This window comes from Megalopta genalis, chromosome 4 (genome assembly GCF_051020955.1).
Source record: "Megalopta genalis isolate 19385.01 chromosome 4, iyMegGena1_principal, whole genome shotgun sequence".
In the NCBI taxonomy this organism is placed as follows: domain Eukaryota; kingdom Metazoa; phylum Arthropoda; class Insecta; order Hymenoptera; family Halictidae; genus Megalopta; species Megalopta genalis.
Genome location: NC_135016.1, coordinates 30,373,110 through 30,395,281, shown reverse-complemented (window position 1 = coordinate 30,395,281; position 22,172 = coordinate 30,373,110). Strand labels below are relative to the sequence as shown.

At 34.8% G+C, this 22,172-nt stretch overlaps 1 protein-coding gene across 2 annotated transcripts; it reads left to right on the top strand.

Annotated features, from left to right (window-relative positions):
* Nucleotides 1-4,075: 4,075 nt before the first annotated feature.
* Orco (odorant receptor co-receptor) lies at nt 4,076-21,135 on the top strand. Of its 2 annotated transcripts, none has more exons than XM_076520947.1 (9): nt 4,076-4,277; nt 6,876-7,026; nt 7,862-8,245; nt 9,009-9,263; nt 10,515-10,765; nt 16,154-16,253; nt 16,389-16,493; nt 17,279-17,434; nt 18,231-21,135. In XM_076520947.1, exons 2-9 carry the CDS (start codon nt 6,892-6,894, stop codon nt 18,279-18,281), a joined length of 1,437 nt encoding a protein of 478 aa, XP_076377062.1. In that variant the 5' UTR covers nt 4,076-4,277; nt 6,876-6,891; the 3' UTR covers nt 18,282-21,135. The 2 variants fall into 2 exon arrangements, with proteins under 2 accessions (XP_076377062.1, XP_033322729.1); XM_033466838.2 differs by having other exon boundaries at nt 4,078-4,277; nt 6,892-7,026.
* Nucleotides 21,136-22,172: the final 1,037 nt, after the last annotated feature.

Sequence of the window (22,172 nt, the reverse complement as noted above, 5' to 3'; positions counted from 1 at the left end):
AACAGAAATATATAGTGCAGATATTAATATAGAAAAAACTGTAACTCTTTGCACGCGGTAGGTCGATTTAACTGAACGTTTTACCATACCTTCGCGAAGGTCCGTGTAGTATTTCTAATCTTCCGATATCACGAAATTCCGTCGACTCGAGATCGTGAAACGTGTTTCAAATTAAATCACAATTAACTGCAGGCAATCACCGCGTCTATTCGGTTACCTCGATCACAGGACAACTAATTGATAGCTTCACAATCAACAAAACGCCGTTGTCGAGCGAACAAAAAGAAGGATGCTGAACTTGTTTTTCCAACGACACTTGTGCCTGCTCTTCTACAGTAAGCTCTTGTTTCATGAAAATTCGTGCCTCCGTCTATAAATCTCCAATAGTTTTGCAAGAAAGTTAAGTGTATGTTACATGAAATTAAAATTTTTTCTATAAAATGCAATTCTGTTCACCAAGATTAACAGAGCGATGTCAAAACAACAAACATTTGTAAGCTTCCTGGCAATTAACTTGTACTCGGTGAACATTCAAAATTCTCAACAACAAATAAAGAACTCGATTAACTATACTGATCTACTCTCTTTTACACAGAGGATAATATCGTATCGAAATTATTTTTTAAATTAATTGTCACGCTCTTTAAATTCAGTATTTGCCAAATATCTTTGCGCTTGCAATTGGCTGGCACCTGATTATTCAAAATTAAGCAACGTTAAGTCAATTGGAATGAATTTTCAAGGTTTTCAAAGTATGAAGGCTGCTGTCTTTATGAAGTTAAATATATGTAAATGCGAAAGTAAAAATATGTAGATTAATAATGTAGATGATGATACTTAAACAATTTTACATTTGCAATTGTGGAGTAAGGATATGGATCAACGAAACAGGGAAGAAAAGATTAGAGACTTTATCGATTTTTCATGTATTTTTACAGAAACACGTGCAATTTGGTAAGAAAAATGTATAAATGCTGATTCGTTTAATATGCAGCCGCATTCGAACGCAGACAAGAGATGAAAGGAACAATGCGATATTATTTACAGTGCTTTCGAAACCTATAGTTCTAACTTTTATATACTTCAAATGATGCTTGGTGTAAGCGAACGCGTGTTCAGTGGCTTATAGGCGCTGCAAACAGTGCATTTTCTGCACAGACATAAACCGTTTCCTCTGCAAGCTGCGAGGGATAATCGAAGGTTCGACGGTTCAAAGACAACGCTCGAGGAAAACGAAACGAAAGACGCTGTTCCGTGTTCTTTGTGCAACAAACGAACGAAGAACTTTGTAAACGGGTGGTTTAATGAATCATAGAACAACTGCCTAGATTCTTCTGCGATTCATTTGAATAGTGTCAAGGTGATTTGGAGGTAAACTGGATAATAAGCATCTATGTGTCCGTATCTATAACGTGACCCAGATGTCCGTTCTTCTTCACGTATCTTTTCAACTTCGTGAACCGTGTACTTACGATACCACAGAAAACAATATGAACTCTTTTATATCAAACAGAGACAACGTATACTCTCTACTTGCATTTCGTTCGAACGAAAAGTATCGTAGTTGCAATTGAAACTGGAAATTCAATTCCCACAGTTTCTGTTCTATAAATTGTCGTTGCATCAGGACGCAACCAATTAGTTAGTAGTTACTGAAGATAAGAATTAAAATACATAAATAAAGACACAGAATCTTTTATTTATTAATGCCTATAAAATTTCTCAGCGATATAATGATTATTATTTCAATTCGACTTTGTAAAACTTGCTCCGAGTTGCTGGTAGATACATCAGTAACATCTTTCGAGTGCTGAGGCTTAATCGCGAGAATGTCGATCTAAAAAATTCAAATTTAGCATGTATGTAAGTTACCGGGATCTACAAAACGCATTTTTTAAATCTTCGTTATAAGCTCAGATAAAAAAGTTAAAATATGAGAGCTTTTTATTTTCCTTTGTCATTCTAAGCAATAGCAAAATTTTAAAAAACGCATTCTAGTTATGATTCAGTAAACCGGTGACTCTATCATCTGAAAAAAGTTCAAGTCGTTTAATCCAGTTCTAAAAAAGTTATTGCGTTTTAAAAGATGTCCTAATGTTGATGGAAGTTACTGTATATATGAGAAGAATGAAATCAAGCGATTGTTCTTAATAATAAGTTTATAATGTTAAAAGATAAAATTATTGGTTAAAGACCAAGAGTTACTAAAATTGTTATAGATACATCGTATATAATAGCACGAATCACATCGTAAGCTAATTAAGTAGTAAACGTTTAATCTGTTCGACATTATATTTTTTAGCAAGACTTTGAAAATTTTCTTAAAGATTTGCAGCGGCGCTGACGTAGATACGTACGGAAGGGTAAAGGTAACAGCATTTTGATGAATGAAAAAGCATGGCCTGTTTATAATATAATAATGCACAATACTTTACACACCATGAAACTTATGCTCGATGACAAGTTTACACAGAATGCGTAACGTTTAAGTGGGTTTGCCGTAGCTTATCGGTGACCTACGAGTTCGAAGTTTGCTACACTGCGCAGCAAACGTAAAGGAGAATTGTGTAGAGCGTTATCAATATGCGCGTATACATAATCATTTATTTAAGCCGGTAATCTTTACGCTGTCACGAGACGCTAACGGTGATTTATCAACCTGCTTCAAAGGTAACCACCCAAAACGCAATCGTAACAAATAAATCGTAAAATAACCATTTATTACTGCGAGCTCTGCCAATAAAAATGATCTATCGAACATGTGTATTTCATTAACCCCTTGTACCATGACTTCTTTCACAGCTACATTGATTAGCACTTCTTCGTCCTTAACCGTTTGAGTTCCAAGCAGCGCGATCGCGCTGTTCAGATTTTGTGTCGCGTCAAACTTTAGTGACGCGCGTACTGCGTCATGAAATAACCATTATACTGCGAGCTCTGCCAATAAAAATGATCTATCGAACATGTGTATTTCATTAACCCCTTGTACCATGACTTCTTTCGCAGCTACATTGATTAGCACTTCTTCGTCCTTAACCGTTTGAGTCCCGAGCAGCGCGATCGCGCTGTTCAGATTTTGTGTCGCGTCAAACTTTAATGACGCGCGTACATCGCACAGCTGTTTTTTTATTTTCTTTCTTTTACTGTTTGTTTTGTTTGTCAATCTTGACGAACGCTATCGCGACGCTTGGTTCTCTTCGCAATCAATTAAGACAAGCGCTGTCACGCTGTTCGGCACTTTTCGACCGTATTTTCTGAATAACCCCTGGGAGTCAAACGATTAAGCAACCCAAGGTGGTCGTTCTAGGATTCAAAAACGCGGTCCCACATTTTCAGTTGCGTTGAGAAGAGATAAAGAAAAGTTCCGCACGTAGATAATTCACAGTTCGTAGCTAGTCTGCGTATCTCCCGTGGTAGCTTATTTCATAAATATAATATAATATAATATAATATATATATATATATATATATATATATATATATATATAAATAATAAATATAATAACTTTCATCACGTAACTATGTCATGAAGATACCAATGGTAACATCTTTTTCCTACAAAAACAGCACAAGAACAGATATTTTTTCAAACAAAAGAGTCCGAGTTCTAGCATAATTCTCGTAAAACGACCAAAAGAACCTGCCGATCTCCGATCAAAATTACGCTTAAAAGATGCGACAGAGCTGGCGGCGTATTCGACGGATAGAGACCGCAGCGGGAAGTAACGCGCAAAGGAAAGGGTAAAATTTTCCGGTGGAAGGAAAAAGTGGGAAACACCGGTGTTCGGGATCTTTCCATTGTCCATAAGTTCTCCTTCTCCGCGTCGGTTTTCCCCTCTTAGCTAGGGGCTTGTGAAATCCTGAATAATTGATACGATTACAAAGTTCCATGTCGACGATACAAGAAACAACATGGCCACGACAATCCGGCAACAACGTTGGAGAACGTCTGCGCCTCGGTACCGTTCGCGGATTGGTCCACGTTTGGTGCTCCCTTCGGGCAGCCGGGGTGTCGCGGTGGCACGGCAGGTGGCAGCCCTCCGTGACCGACGGGGACGGGGACGGAAAAGGGAGAAAGAGGAAGGAACGTCGACGAAGAAACCAACCCCTCGGGGCCGGCGATCGAGGGTCAGCCGACTCGCTAGTTCCGTTAGTTTCCATCGATACCGCGTGCCCTTATCACCGACACGCCGATTCCTGTTTGCGAACTATCGGCGAGCTCGCGCCTCACCGTGATTACTTTGGATAACACGCGTGGCTAAATACCGGGCCTCAAGGTGAGAATCTGCCTAATCGGTTGCGACCTGTTCACGCGAGATTCCTCCCGGCGCGCATCTTTGGTGACGAAACGAAACCGGCACTGCGACCACCCGCGCGTCGCGATTCGAACGTTCCGTTCTCTGTGAATGTTTAGCATCTCCTTTGTTCGTTGACAGTGGGTGATCGAATTATTGTCGGCACTTCGAGGGTACGACTTTGTTCGCTGTATCAACGAGAATGGAGTTCGACCGATCTATCATGCCGCCCTCCTTAGTTAAATGATCGCAACCGACGTTTCTGGTGATCCAAAAAAATGAAGCTTTAAATTAGTAAAATCATTTTTAAACAAGCCGAAACAAATAAATGGAATCACATTTGGAACTCCGTCAAGTATATTGAATATTTTGGCTTTGTTTGAAAGGTAACGCGATGTTTCAAATATTTTTGAATATCCCGAAAGAGGTGGCAATTTAGTAGATAAGACATTTTAACTAAGGACGGCAGCATCTGTCAACCTCTTAAGCGGCTAGTCCTTGACAATCTCGAAATTGCGTAATTTAATAACATTCGTTATCAATTTAATCGCGTCCAAATGAAATATTTTGCACGGTATTTTATTTTAACGATTTTTCTCACTTTTCGTCGAATAAAACAACTTCGTTACTAAGCAAACCAATTAATAACAGCAAAAAGCGATAAGCAATTTTAGCCCAGATTCTTGAATCTTGCGGATCACTTGAGGGGTTAAATTACATATAGAGTGTTTCATTATCGCTATTTTGTCTAGTGTAATGTACGCTTGAAGGATGCACGAAGATCATCTTTATTGTTTTCAATGGATTCATATAATTTTTTATGTACGATTCGTCGCACCTCGTAACTCTGAATAAAAATGTATTTTAATATATTTTAATTTTAGTATCGTGAACATATCTATTTATTTGTACGTAAGTGAACACTCGCGTAGTATTCAATGACACGTGGTGTTTTTAATGTTTTAGTGTTGCTTTAGGGTGTAGAGGATAATGATATAATTGCAATAATTTATATCTTGCAATATTTCATTAAAAAAAAAAACATTAAAACAGTCGAACAGTAAACATCAAATATACATATATTAATATGTCTACAAATGCTCGAGTACGTTACTTTGCACATCGATACATTTTTTGAAACATCGCTTAATATTCATGAGTACATAATGGCACATTCGTGTGTACATACTTCCAGAGTCACACTTCTGAATGCATTAAGTATTCTCTCCTTCATATCTTCAATACTTGTCGGCTAACGACTAAAAGCATTTTCCTTCGTGTAACCCTATAAACAAAATTGCGATATTAAAATCAAAATATATCGCAAAATAATAGTTTTTTGACATAAATAAATTAATACATTTCTATTCACAATTCCGAAGTGCATCGAATCGTGCACAAAAGAAAAGAATCGTGCTTCCATTGAAAAGAATTGAGACGATCTTCGTGTGTCCTTCAAGTGCACACTTACAAACAAACTAGCGACACTAGCTTACGTCCCTATCGAATAATAGAAAAAGATTCGTATGAAATATTTTCTCAAATAACGAATAGCCCTGGAGATAATTACATGTAGTGAATAAAATCTTTTTTTCTTTTTCTTTTAATATCTTTGTACTAGTCTTTGTACTCTTTTACAGTTTTTGTATGATATTAATATATGAGATATTATTTCTTACATTTGTTGTTACTTTAGTCACTATATTTGATTCAGTTTGATATTAAATTGTATAAATAATATACAATAAATATATATTAACGAATAAAAGTGAATAAAAATAAGTGTACAATTGACTACGGCTGAAGTCACTAATAATTTAATTAACCATTATGGTTTTCGAAATGTCGAAAAAGAGATAGAAGAAATAAATCTGAGATTATAAAAAAATATATCGTTCATCACGTGTTTTCACTTTCGTGACATTATTGCATAAAGTTCTTGATATTAATTCTTCTTCTTATTATTACTATTATTATTATTATTATTATTATTATCACTATTTTTTACATTGCAAATATTTTGTTCAGTTTCCACAATGGTCTCACTGCATCGCATGTTTTTCCAAAATTACTTCACAGCAAGAACTAATTATTTCTTTTATTGAAACTACGCGGATGCTTTGCAATAAATGTTTGCTATCGTGTTATGAGAAAACCTATGCCAAAATGTACTTTAGTGTTTCTTGCTTCAAGTTTTATACTTGCTAATAGTTGTACTATTTTTCGTTGCATTACAATAGTTATTATTTTTAATTTTTGTAAGTTTTATATAGCAATTATTATTATATAGCAAAATGGTATCCTATATTTTATAAAATTTTATCCTAAATAACATTTTTATCTATACAATTTTGTTCTACATTTTACAAAATTTTATTTTATCTTTTAATCAATATTTTATTTCACCAGTTTCTAACCATTCTGTACAACATAGATCTATCATTATTTATGTTGTCCGATGATTGTTTCTGAAAGAGTTTTAAAGTAACTTGAAGTGAATGTAATTTAAAATGTTTAGAAGTACAACTAAAGTTGCATAAACGAATTAACAGCAGGAGTTAAATATCGATTGGGTCATAGGTAATTTCTGTCGCAGATGATGAATTTCAAACAACAGGGGCTGGTCGCTGACCTGGCGCCGAACATCACGTTAATGAAAGTTAGCGGTCACTTTCTGTTCAATTACTACAACGACAGTTCTTCGAAATTCATACACAAGATCTTCTGCATTGTAAGTGAAATCCATAGTTTATTATATGCCACGCGGCTTTAAATAATAGAACTCGAAATGAAAATTCAAACTGACACCGCTAATTCGTTAATTTCAACAATTCCATAAATATGCTCCTTTCGAACGAACTAACACAATATTTACGAGCTTCAATATTTAACAATTTGGTAACAATTCTTCGCGTTAAATGAAAGATAGTTATCTCTTTGAATTCAGAATACTTGAGCTTTCTCAGCTATGCTGAGAAACTTATACATGATTGTGTTTAATATTTTTTGTATATCAAAAAGTTGCGGATCTGCTCGTCAAAACGTAAGAATTCTGTCGCGTCAACCCCTAAATAATTTTCCGTACGTGTCATCGCAGAACTTCAAATCAATTTTCGAATTTGTTTTCACACGATTGTGTGGAGAAAATTGACGTCATTCAATTCTCTTGAATTTAATTTCATTGAGTTCATACGGTTTCCGACTGTTTTTTGTTAATTTCATATACCTGTGCATGTCACAAGTGTGAACGTTGATGGATTAATACGTTAAGCGCCAAAAATAAACCACAAAAATTCGCGCAAAATCATAATAATTTAATTAATGAAACTGAAACTAAAAAGTTAAAATTCATCGTAATAGATGGTAATAGAATTCTTATGCATTCTAAACATCCTAATAAAATGCACTTTTGCCGAATACATTACGATAAAAATGAATTTTGAAATCTAATCGAAAGTTAGTGTTGCCCATATGTGACCAACGCGGCACTCAACGTGTTAATTGTGTGTCGTTCAGTTAAAATGTGAAATTTCTTGAATTCTATTCTCGGCTTGAACGATCCTCAGGTACACCTCGTCCTGATTCTCCTCCAGTTCGTACTCTGCGGTATCAATCTCATGCTCGAGAGCGACGACGTCGATGTACTGACAGCGAACACGATCACGATGCTCTTCTTTACGCACACGATGGTCAAGATGGTTTATTTCGCGGTTAGGACTAAGCTCTTTTACAGAACGTTCGCCATCTGGAACAATCCCAACAGCCACCCTCTGTTTGCCGAGAGCAACGCTCGGTATCATCAGCTAGCTGTAAAGAAGATGAGAATACTGTTGATGGCTGTCATGGGCGCGACGGTGTTGTCCACGATTTCTTGGACCACCATCACGTTCATCGGTGATTCGGTGAAAAAGGTCACCGATCCTGTCACCAACGAAACCTCCTTCGTCGAGGTAACAATTAATAACGTTAACCATAACCAAATGGAACGTCCCGTTTTATCTTAATGGTAGACCGCAGATTTTATGCATAACAAAAAAATAAGCGCAATTTCAAACAATTGGAAAGATGACAGAAATTTAAGGACATCGATGCATTAATATTTTCATTTTCTCCTCGTTCGTTGCATACGATGCATCAAATTTTTATTATGCATAAATGTTTCCTTCGGAAAGATAAAATTATGTAACAAAAAAAAACAGAGTTGTGTGCCAATTCAATTTCACAATTTATTGACACGAAATTCAATTATATAATTCAAACCTTTCAGTTGATTCAATTGCTAATTATTTCAATCACGGGTATAATTCGAATATAATGCAATTGGATTACGATGTAATCGAAATCTAGTTTTTCAAATTACAGTCCAAATTAAATTGGTAATAGAAGTATTTTTTAATGGTACTTTAATTGCAGTACGAATTACATTGTGTGTCATTTAATCGAATGAAAATTTGCACAACTCTGCAATAAAGTGGGTAAATGAATCTATCTCTTCATTGTATTGTTTCAATTACAAATCAGTTATATTACGACGAAACATTCTCTTTTATGGAAGCAATACGAATTTTCCATTTGGTTCGATCGATTTAGCTACGAATTAATATTTTGTCTACATTTTTACTTATAGCAGAAATAATGGTCCTAAATAAAACCGTCCACGTCGAACGAATTATTTGCAGGATCAAGACGATCGTTTTCTTTCTGTTTGACTAGGTGCCAAGACTCATGCTTTACTCTTGGTACCCGTTCAATCCCAGCCACGGAATGGCTCACATCCTGACGCTTATATTCCAATTTTACTTTCTGCTCTTCTCCATGTTGGACGCGAATCTTTTCGACACGCTTTTCTGCTCGTTCCTTCTGTTCGCTTGCGAGCAAATCCAGCACCTGAAGAACATCATGAAGCCGTTGATGGAGTTCAGCGCTACGCTGGACACTGTCGTGCCAAACAGCGGTGAATTGTTCAAAGTAAGTTCGTGTTCGGTCATTATTTTTCATCGACTCTATATATTATTTATATAATATTTATATAATATATATATATAATATATATAATTTATATATAATTTATATAATATTTATATAATATATATAATACATATAATTTATATATAATTTATATAATATTTATATAATATATATATATATATAATATATATAATTTATATATAATTTATATAATATTTATATAATATTTATATATTATATATATATAATATTTATCTGTTGTATGCAAAACGTACACGAGAAACAGTATACTCGATACGAATAAAAATTTATTTAAATTAATAATATAAATTAGTTCGGACGTTGTAGCGTCTCACAATTTTTATTTGGTGAAATATTTAAACGTCGACGAAATTGGGGCAACAACAATCATTTCGAAGTGTTACAGATAATTACGTCACCTCTCCTTTTAAATGTCAGTTCTATTAAATATATTTCACGTTATTAAGGGGTTTGTATCAAATCAGCGTTAGTATCAAATTATCTTGATTAACACCATTCGACCGACAACGATTTCGCCGACGGTGAAATCACCGACATTGACTTTATGTTTACCTGCCATCGATAGCCATTCAGTACGATTATCAAGTAAACATAAAGTCAATGTCGGTGAGACGAGTGTCGACAAAAACATCGACGGCGATTTCACCACGTCGCCGCAAACCCTTATTAAGTCGCCGCAATTTTCTTTTCATCTTTCTTTAATTATTATACTTTTACTTGTAACAGCTAGACCGTAGATATTCGTGTTGTTAACCCTAGAAAGATAACCATATGACAACGTACGTAAAAGATAACCATACGCTTCAGAGGCGCATGCTTTTCTAAGGCGTCAATTTTATACTAACAATGGATATTTATTTAAGTTAATCTAGTCATTTTAAAGGTTTGGCATTATTGTAAAAATAAAATGCATTTATATTATATTTTTTTATATTTTAAGTAATTTTAAACTTAAATCACTAGACCTCTATGAAAAATTAACAAAAATTAACAGTCTTCGCAGGCGCCTCTGCGACGTAGGTTATCTTTCTCGGGTTAAATAAAACCCTTCAGCATCGATTGCAAAAACAAATAAATGAATCTTCGTTGGTATATATTTTTAATGCTCCGTAGAAAAAAAATGAGTTGCACTTAACAAAATGCTCTAAATATAAGAACTATCCGTTTCGTTAGAAAGGTTGCTTCATTATTAAAATTATTTCCCGTTAGGCTAGCAGCGCGAAGCAGGTGGCGGAAATCGATGCGCCACCGCCAGTCACACCAGCGAACAATGACAGTATGTTGGACATGGATCTTCGAAGGATTTATAACAATCGGCAAGATTTTACGGCGACCTTCCGTGCAAACGCTGGGGGACAGTATAACGGAACCATCGGGCCGAACGGATTGACGAAGAATCAAGAAATGCTGGTTCGGAGCGCCATCAAATATTGGGTGGAGAGGCACAAGCACATCGTCAGGTGAGCAATTCGACTTACCTTAATCGTTGTGTCATCCGTCATTGTCGGAATCTACTTTTTCGTGTTCACGCTTCGAGAGTCACAACGATAGATCGATGTTTACTTTATCGTTGCTTTTATGGCTGGCTCGACTATCAAAATAGTGTTCGTTTGAGAAACTTATTTTTCATACGACTATTAAAAATATCAGCCATATTCTTAATTCTTCGTTTTACATATTTAATCTCCTCTTCGCCATGCTGTTTCATATTAGATTTATATTGATTATTGTGTCCAAATGTTGTTAAATTTTAGCGACGATCTTTAGACATTTGGCAACTTGTGAATAATATCTTTAGAAAATTAGAATTGAATATGATATCGACAAAAAGCGAACGGTATGAAAATTTTCGGAGGTGGAATTTCAAATATGCAATTTTTAAAGATTTCAAAATTGAATCAATGAATTCACGATATATTTTTCTATGCGAGGATTTTATGCATTTATAGGAAAAATGAGTAGGTGTAACTTAAAGTAGTAGTAAAATTTAAACAATCGGAAGATTCTAATACGTCATTTTCAACTTATCAAACTTATTAAAGAACGATGGAAATACCTAAGTGGCTTCTGTTTCTTGCAGCAGATGCAGAACATTTTTATTTTGCATAATAATCCGTGGCATAATGGTAATTGTGCGATAGTCTCTGTCTAATTTTCGTTTATTATAATTGCTTAACTTTTATGCTTAGGCCTCGACCAAAAATGATTCACGAAAGACAATTCTATCTATTAATACTACGAAATCCCTTCACGCGAAAAGTTCCGGCAACTTGTTCGATCAGAGTATCGAAATGACGGCCAGGTTTTATATTGCTCAACCGAAAATAAAGTTTCGGAAATTGCTGGCTAATTCACAATTAGCAGGCTTAAATTACGGCACGTCGCAATTTCGAAGTTCGTCACCATGACGGACGCCTTGACGACGGTATAACCTAGTTTCCCATTTCGATTCCCAGTCGGAGTTCACTTCTACATGGAAACGTAATCTACGACGACAATGAGAAGTCCCCTCCGCTTTCGCGAACCTAACAATGAGAGACTTCCATTAGGATAATAATCTCTGCCAGAGATGGAAACGTGAATATGCTAACTTTATTACACCGTACACTTTCGCGTTTGCTATCAAAATACTTTGTTGTGTCGCGAAACCGAGACGTTTGTCTTTCGAGTTACAGTAAATTCTCCCTAATCGACGCCCAGATTGTGCGCAAAAATGGACTATTTGAGAAGAGGAGATACGATTATTCGAGCCTTGTGTCTCGTTTTTATAGTTGTTGACAATCGGTAACATGTATTTCTGTACGAAACGTTTGAAGATGTTTCTATTAGAATTGATCTCGACATCTTTTGTCGAAATGCGATACGATTCGATACGACATAACATGAAGGACAAATTAGCATTGCAAACTTTGAAGAATTATGTTTTTTCTATGATTTATTAGAGTAATTATTAGAGTGCCCAATTATACGCATGAGGCACTTTATAAAGAATATGTGTAGCATATTCGATATTATGATTTGATACGATATAACATGGAGGACAAATTAGCATTGCAAACTATGAAGAATTATGTTTTTTCTATGATTTATTAGAGTAATTATTAGAGTGCCCAATTATACGCATGAGGCACTTTATAAAGAATATGTGTAGCATATTCGATATTATGAATTGATACGATATAACATCAAGGACAAATTAGCATTGCAAACTTTGAAGAATTATGTTTTTTCTATGATTTATTAGAGTAATTATTTAGAGTGCCCAATTATACGCATGAGGCACTCTATAAAGAATATCTGTAGCATATTCGATATTATGATTTGATACGATATAACATGGAGGACAAATTAGCATTGCAAACTATGAAGAATTATGTTTTTTCTATGATTTATTAGAGTAATTATTAGAGTGCCCAATTATACGCATGAGGCACTTTATAAAGAATATCTGTAGCATATTCGATATTATGATTTGATACGATATAACATGAAGGACAAATTAGCATTGCAAACTATGAAGAATTATGTTTTTTGTATGATTTATTAGAGTAATTATTAGAGTGCCCAATTATACGCATGAGGCATTTTATAAAGAATATCTGTAGCATATTCGATATTATGATTTGATACGATATAACATGAAGGACAAATTAGCATTGCAAACTTTGAAGAATTATGTTTTTTCTATGATTTATTAGAGTAATTATTAGAGTGCCCAATTATACGCATGAGGCATTTTATAAAGAATATCTGTAGCATATTCGATATTATGATTTTATAGGATATAACATGGAGGACAAATTAGCATTGCAAACTTTGAAGAATTATGTTTTTTCTATGATTTATTAGAGTAATTATTAGAGTGCCCAATTATACGCATGAGGCACTTTATAAAGAATAGTAGCATATTCTTCAATATAAATCGCTAAAACATTTCGCATCAACAAGCACTCGAACATTCTTTTTGAGTTCATTGACCCGTAAAATACTGTAGCAGCTTTACATAATGCTAATATTTTCTCTAACTGTACAAAGTGAAAATTTCATTTAATGCTGCTGTAATACGATTTTTAATGCGTCGTTATATTTGTTTATTTTTTGACAAGCGACGTTGCATTCGAAAAGCAGTTCAAAACATCGTTTATTGTTCAACTGTTTATCGTTAACTTCATTGTTTCACAAATGTGTCGGCACTGTGCCGATATTGTAGTACGCATAGTTCATAAGGTTAACGACTGTATCCAGCGGAAGTTGCACCTTCGATAAATAATTCAATAACAGAAATTTCCGGCGGTTGAACACTCGCGCATGGAAAGTCAATATTCTGTTTACTGGAGGTTTTACCTCGTATCTAGCAACACAAATGGATTTTTAAGCTCCTTCGGCTTCCGTGATCGATTCTATGCAAGACTTCACGGGTTGCGAACACATTACGTACACCCGCGCAAGCTTGCGTTATTATACAGCCAGCAGAATTTCATTTCTGTCGCGGACGAACTTCTTCAAGGCCACTGGTATTTTTTTTTTGGCGGACGTTAGAGCGATTAACGTATGCTCGCAAGTCGACCTTGAGACGACATTGCATATGGAAAAAAGCGATTCTATGCTTAGACCTACAGCCGGTGCTAAAGTTTATCGGCTTTTAAAAACTGATTAATTAAAAACTTGGTAAAACTCTGTTTTATGAATCAAGCTAATGACTGCAAAACTACAATGACGTTCTGTTATGCTCTTCTATACTTTAACTATAAAATCTTTATGTGTAAAATCTATCGATCACTCTATGTATAAATAATAATCATTCTATGTAATAATTAATTAATAACTCTATGTATAATTAATAATTAAATTTATTTGTGTACTTATTAATTAATTAAGTACACTAATAAATTTAATATTTTTATATAATTTTATACAAATTTATAACTTTCATTATAGATTAATGTATAATTTTAAAATCTGTTATATAAATTTATATACAATATAAAATTCGATTACAAACTTCTATGATTTCATTTATAAATTTAGAGGTCACTTTATGTTTTTTAAATTCGTATCTCTTAAAAAAATATGTGTGAAACGAAATCAAAATCTACAGTTCATATTCTGTTTGGATTTGTCTTATTTCTTTTTGTTCAAACAACTATAATTTTCTCTCTCGTGAAGATCCATGATCCTGTTTTTAGAAACGCTGTAATTCGAAAACCAGTTTTCTCCATTATATTTTGTCATTTCTCTGAAGAGAAGAAATGATTTTTAAAAGTGCCGCTCTAGTTCGAACTGCGAAGTTCTTCGCGTGAAATCAGTAAATCTCCAGAACAGACCACACGAATATCGATAAAAACCGATGTACACGAAATTGCCCAAAAAAGCAAAATCACAACGAAAGATAAAATCGACAAAACGTTGCCAACGAGTCTGGAAGTTGTCGCGAGATGGTCGATTAAAAAGGTGGAAATCGGATTCAGCCGGTTCAAAGGACGGAGAATCTTTGAAAACAGCAGAAACAGATAAGAGTCGGCACGGTCGTCTAAGGCTCGAACTAAATTTCAGAGAAAACCGAGGCGCATCGCGCGGTGTTTCCTATAGATTCTTCAGTAACGGAGAAACCGGGGGATGCGTGTGTTCCCACGGTGGTGAAGTATTTATTCTAAGAGAGCGCGATATTGACCGCAACTGGGGACGTACGGTGTGGACTGGACAATTTATTGGACAATTCAGAGGTTGTACGTTCACGTTCACGTGAACGCCGGCATACATGTCTAACACGTGTACTCGCACGTTCCTGTTTTTTTCCCCTTCGCGGACGACGGATACCGGTCGAAACGCGAATGACGTTTACCCTTAGATCTCAACGCGGGACACCTCGGACAGGGATGCCGTTTCGAAGTATGAACGAAAACCTGTTACTGCACCTGTTACCGTGATAAACACGGAACTTAGTCACGTAGGTTCCGTTGAAAGTAAAACCAAATAAAGGAAACTGAAAGTAAAGGAACCGGTTGCACGCAATCGAACGCTTTACCGAACGGAGACCTATTTGTAGGGTTTTGAATGACCGCATCTTAGACAGGGAAGCTTCGGGGACATTTTTGACATTCACACTTCGGTCTGTAATCGTAATTTTACAAAGTCGTTTCTCAGTGCTTTGTAGTTTATTATTTAACTGTTTGGGTTTTTGAAGATTCTAATAAATTCTAAAATATTCTTTCACGTTCCTAGAACATCGTTTAGTAATCTTTATTGTCACATGTTATCTAAATTTTTCGGAGTGAAGCAAAATTTTAACAAACGTATGGGAAGAATGAAAAATTATTTAAGAGTTTACAACTGATATTTTGGATTTGTTCTTTTGGATTTTTACGTTACCAGGGTCGTTCTTCGAAGATAGAAAATATAATAGTTCTTTATTCTGCAATACTTGTGAAAGCAATACAACTTTTCCATTATGTGTTTTTAAACCGTTTAATTTTTTAAATAATCGTTCAATTAAAATACACAATTTGTATCGATCTCGAAATATTTCAAAAATAAAATCTCTTCTTACGGAAAGCATTACAAAATACTAATTTGGTATTACTAAAGTGTTCTAAGATGATTGATTGGAATTTTATTCCAAATATAAAAATTATTTTCATCAATTGTAACAAACATGAGTCGAATAGAAATTTCTTTCTCTTTTTAATAATTTTAGTGAGATGAAAATAATACATAGATGTCCTTAAATTTCTTTGATACTTTCATTACTTTAAATTTCATTTTTGTCATAAATAAGTAAAATCCGCTAAGATAAATAAATATATGATAAATACCGCAATAAATAAATATTATATTTTTTCTTATTTCAGGCTGGTTACTGCAGTTGGAGACGCGTATGGTATCGCTTTACTGTTACACATGTTGGCTACCACCATTACATTGACATTGCTGGCTTACCAAGCTACCAAAGTGAGTAGTCGTATAAAAACTAAAATAAACATCGACTGTACATAATATGACAAACAGTGTCAGACATTGTAAATATCTTTTTCAACTGTCTCAACCTATTTCAGAAGAAACATAATTTTTTTACGTATCTCGTAGATCAATGGAATTAACGTGTACTCGGCCTCGGTAATTGGATATTTGCTCTATTCTCTTGGTCAAGTATTCATGCTCTGCATATTTGGAAACCGTCTAATTGAAGAGGTACGTAAAATTGATAATAAAGTTTGCCATTTTTCTGAACTCTTAAGTGCACTTTCCAGATGGATATAAAAAATGCAACAATTCAATCAATGTATTTCACATCCACTCTTACTGATTTGGTGAATAAAAAGCAAAGAATGTACGATAAAAATTTATTAAAATTTTTAAACGATTACATCAATGTATTAAACAATTCTGTGGTTGTTAGGAAAGACATCTCATAAATTTTACTAATAATATTATTGTACTATTACATATTGCTCTTTTAATGATGACAATAAAATTAGTTAAAAAAATGTCATTATTACTGCAATTTCAGAAGATATAAATTATACTTTTTACTACATATTATCATAGTATTCGCACAAAAGCATTCTTGTTCGATAAGACATAAGACTAAACGCATTTGTTTAAATCGTTTACTGTTATCTCTGTTAGTAATAAAAATCTTAATTGTCATACAAATCAGAAATAATATAAATTGATATCTAATTTTAAAAAAAAACGGAGGAACATAACTAACAAGAAGAATTAATGTTATTACAGAATATTTTTATTGCAACCACAAAATTATCAGCACAAATTAGAAAATGGAAGATGCAATAAAAGTTTACTTAAACCGTCATTAATAATATATAAATACATACATCGATATATGTATACTAATTATTAGTAGTTTAAGAATTACTAGTCTAAGTCTGCATAAATCCGTATCAATCTGAATTGTGCCATTAAGAATTACAAAAATGTGAAACATATTAAAACGTATTGATCTTTGTACGCAGAGCTCATCGGTGATGGAAGCAGCTTATTCGTGCCACTGGTATGACGGTTCAGAAGAAGCGAAAACGTTCGTACAAATTGTGTGTCAGCAGTGTCAGAAAGCGATGTCAATTTCGGGGGCGAAGTTCTTCACGGTGTCCCTAGATCTCTTTGCTTCGGTAAGATCACGTATTTCGATTATAAAATCTTTCAAACGACTCGTATTACAATATTTTAAACAGTCTGCAAAGATAATAAATGTAGAACGTTGCAAATGATCTTTGCTATCGAAGCAACGAAAAATCTTAACGCTAAATCTATCGTGCCGATCAAAACGACCAGTTTCACATTTTGTTAATATTAAAATTGTTGAGATAGCCTACGTTATAATAAAAATGGCAAAAAATCTATATGAACTCAACTTTTACGTTTTTATGAATAGACCTAAGCATATTTAAAATGATATTATTTGAAATATCATTCTAAATAACACGTTACTTTATTTTACAATTATTTGAAATAATTACAAAGGTAAATTCAATGTCCGGGACTGGTTTACATCTTTCTGCTTGTGGATTATTTGCTTTAAATAAATTGTTGTGAAAAATAACATAAAATAAAATCTTTTCGCTGATTATTATTTCATGAATTATTTCTTTGTGGAGGGACCGTCGCTTTAAACAAATTGTTATGAAGATCTTTTTGTTCATTATTATTTCCAGCATTATCTCTTTTGGCCAATTTGAAATAAAGAAATAATGAAATAATTCATTGTTTGAAATCCGTTTATCTCTGATAAATCGATATTACCTTTATTTTCAAATAAATTATTTCAAACAGTTGCTTTTTATTTTTATTTCAAATGCTCAGATCTGTTTATGAAACGACGCGCGCCAGTCGCTTTCAGTCCTCGATAGATTTAGCGAGAAGAAAGAAATACAAAAAAATCTACGTAAAAACTGCGAAATTTTCCAGGTATTGGGAGCTATGGTGACCTACTTCATGGTGTTGGTGCAACTGAAGTGAACACCACGAGCTAACTGCTTTGTGGATGAATGTGAGAGTTGGAGTGCTCGAGTATGCATGGTTACCGTTGTCAAGCTCGAATTTTGTATTTCGTGCGTAGCAATGACTTTCATAGAAGATCCCGATGATTCCGAATGGAAAATGAGACTGTGGAATACTTTGAGATTGTAAATTACGAGAAGTCTTGATCGTTCAAATAGCATTGTACGCGGAACCATAAGATACACTGACGTACCAGAAAATCGCGGTGCGACAGGAGAAGAGTTGACTCCTCGAGGAAAAGTAAGTCGATTATGTGCAGAGGGTCCGGCAAGTCGTGTGTCAATAGCTGTGAACAAATGCACGTGACGATCATTTCTGTGGAACCATTCAGGCAGAATCGGCCTGGTCGTGTTTAGCACGCCGATGGTTTATCCATGCTCATCCGCGTAAACTTGATTCATTAGGCAATCGAATTTCTTCGATTCGAAACGTTTTCTTGATCGTAAGTTATTTCATTTCTACAGAAACAATCGCCTCTTCTTCAGCTACACGTTCGAGTAGGGTCTTGTGTTGAATTAATCATAGTGAAAAAAAGCCAGACTTCCGCGAGCCTCTGCTAGGAGATTAGGATCAGAGATGGAATCTTTCTTTACGCGAGTCTAAAATCCGAGAATAGTGACACTGAATTCGGAATGAGGCGATTCCTTCTGAAAAAATAACTGAAATTGTAGAATAATATTTGCCGAGTCAAACGAGAAACGGGAATTGAATGTGCGATAGAAAGAAGGGGTTAATTTCTGTTCGAAGCTGCAATACAAGACATATAACGTCGACCGACGAAGGGTTAGCGTTTACAGTAATCTCTCCCTAATTGTCGCCCAAATGATGCACTAAAATAGACAATTTGGGAAGAGGAGACGCGATTATTCGAGCCTTGCGGCTCGTTTTTTATAATTACCGATTGTCAATAACTATAAAAACGAGCCGTAAGGCTCGAATAATCGTGTCTCCTCTTCCCAAATCGTCCATCTTTGTGGACGATCTGAGCGTCAATTAGGGAGACATTACTGTACTCGGGAAGAAGATTGCAATAATAATATCTTTCGTTACGTTTAATGCGTATTGTGTTGACACAATGATGATTCATAACCGTAAGTGGTAATTCTAACGTAGACTTCTTTAAACGGCATTGCATACAACACCCAAGGAAAACAATGCATGGGGAATATTACGCTGACAGAGAGAGTTTTACTTGTGCTTATTTACCGATCTACCGAGATGTACAATATACTGTGATGTAATTACGAGAGCTTAATTTATTAAACGAAGGATTAAGATGCAACGAGCGTAGTTCGTGTCGACTTCCTAAATCGTTGACTTCGCGTAACAAATTTTTATACTGGTATATACGTCTATATACTCTATCCTAGTTATATACATAATAATTAGACTGTGGGTTTTTTTTAAATGCAAAATAAGAGATACCGGAGCTCCGTAAAGATTCGTTTCGTTTCGTAATTATTTGAATAACTTGAAACCAGTCCAACGGTATTTCGAAATTCTTTAGATGTTTCCACTGTTTTATATTTGATCAATTCATTTTTCTAAACCATAAAATCCGCAGTCTGATAACAACAATCCGGGAGGACCAATATTTCTGTAAAGCGATTCACTGACCGATTTATCGAGCAGGAATACGGAACGCATTGCATCTTGATCATTCGGTAGACTTTTACGGGAACAGAAAAAGTCGTTCTATCAACATGTAAATAAACACTTATATATTATATTCTTTCATAAAGACAATCGGTAAGTCTGAAATACGACGGTGTACCATAGTGGCCTTGATTTGACCGTGACTATTAGATGTCTCTCAATGAATTTTAGTGGAAGCTACGTTTCGTCGAAACAACTTTTAAATATACTTGATTGTTCTCTACGTATGTACGATAATACGTTAACATGTTTCCGATCGTTTTAGAGGATCGAACGTTGTACCGCATCGATCATTCTTCTGCATTGTAATTTCGATATTACGGACCGATTGATAATGGTGCAACGCTTATCTGCCTGTCCTCGTTCTAGTGAGTTTTCTCACGCGATGATAGATAACGAAGATGTTTAGGTGTTCTCATTTAAATGTCCTATTCTTTATAACTGGAATCACGACTTTTATGACCTTAAACGGAGCCTGTCCTCTAATTAGTACTCTATCGTCCACGATGGACAGATATTCACGACCCAGTTTTCTTATGTTTTCAATACTAATGAAGCGCTCGTTTAAACGGACAGACAGCGGGGCGCTATATAATTATCTGTAATAAAGAAAGTCGAAAACTGAAATTGTTACCCGCTACCGGCAGAACAGTCTCGTCTAATTAAACGTCGATGAATGGTCCTACCATATCTTTCTTGTCTCGTCTTGTATAGTACATATTTGTATTTTTACTCTTCTTTTCTCGAAGATACGTATCGATAAATCTTAAGGTGACTCACAAGTAACTAAATACAATGTAATGATAAAGCTGGCAACATTATCTTGTCTTTTAATTGAAAAAGAATCATTCACGATACACGGTACTTATCCGCCGTTTGTTTACAAGTACAAGCATTTTCGATAAACACTTTTACATATTTCACATAGTATAATTAATTTTTATAATAATACAGATTTTATCATAGCTCTAAATATCTATTGTAAGTATCGCCATGTATAATTTTAGTTACATCGCAGCAATGTGAATGAGAATACATTAGTTAATATATAATTATTAGCGATACGCGATCATATTTAGAAGTGAATCTTCAGTATTATAGATAAATTTCTGTCTATGTAAAACTGTAATATATCTATCTTTTAAAATCTTCTAAATATTAACGGTCTTCTTTTTCTGTGAAACACGACCCCCTTTTTCGCGATTAAACGAATCCCAGGTTGAACGGCGACATTAATGTGTTTATTTTTCAATTAACACGCGCCATTAAGACGACGGAGAACCGCCCCAGTGGCCAATTAGCCTCGTATGGCAGCAAAAGTGTTAAATCTTGTTTCCCTTAACCGTCAAAGCAAACTTTTAACCTTGCACAATTTTCGCCCTACCTTCATTAATCGTCCGCCAGTTGAACGCGCGTTGTGCTTACACAATACAGTAATGTCTCTCTAATTGACGCTCAGATTGTCCACAAAAATGGACGATTTAAGAAGAGTAGCCTTGCGAATTCGAGCTTTGCGGCTCGTTTTTATAGTTACCGATTTTCAACAATTATAAAAACGAGCTGCAAAGCTCGAATAATCGTATCTCCTCTTCCGAAATTGTCCATTTTTGTCCACAATCTGAGCGTCAATTAGGGGCCACGGGATTTCCTTCCGAATCCAAACACGTGTGTGGATCCTTTGTCAAGTTTTTCAGACGCGATTCCATCGTGCCAACGCTAGCTAACGAATTTACCGCGAAAATGATTTACGAAAGGGAAGGCAAGACAGAGAAAATAGGATGTGCGGACTACCGCGCATGCAAATATCTGCGTCACGCTCGTGCGGCGCATAAAAACGTCATAAAGGACGTTATGTTCTTTATAAATATAGCTGTTTATCCCAAAAGTCCGGATATTTGCCTGAAAAATTGGCCGGTAAATTCATTCGATCGTGAAATTTTATACGAAGCCATTTTGTCTCAACTTAAAAGTGCAGGAAATAAATAGGACACTCTTTGGTAGAGCCATCTTAGTTTACAAACCTAGCCGCTGAAACGATTTAATTTCCATAGTTAATTCTTGCACAACTTAATTTCATTGGTTAATTCTCTGATTATTTATTTCCCTCAATTTTCCATAATTTCATTTCTATTCATTTGAATTCCGGTTCGATAGTTTGAATACTAATTTATCACCCTGATTAAAATAATATAC

Bases quoted from the DNA above. Each gene is read 5' to 3' on its own strand.
- Orco (XM_076520947.1), top strand. From the start codon at position 6,892: ATGATGAATTTCAAACAACAGGGGCTGGTCGCTGACCTGGCGCCGAAC. The intron at 8,246-9,008 runs GTAACAATTAAT...CTGTTTGACTAG, and splicing joins ACGAAACCTCCTTCGTCGAG to GTGCCAAGACTCATGCTTTA. The intron at 10,766-16,153 runs GTGAGCAATTCG...TTCTTATTTCAG, and splicing joins AGGCACAAGCACATCGTCAG to GCTGGTTACTGCAGTTGGAG.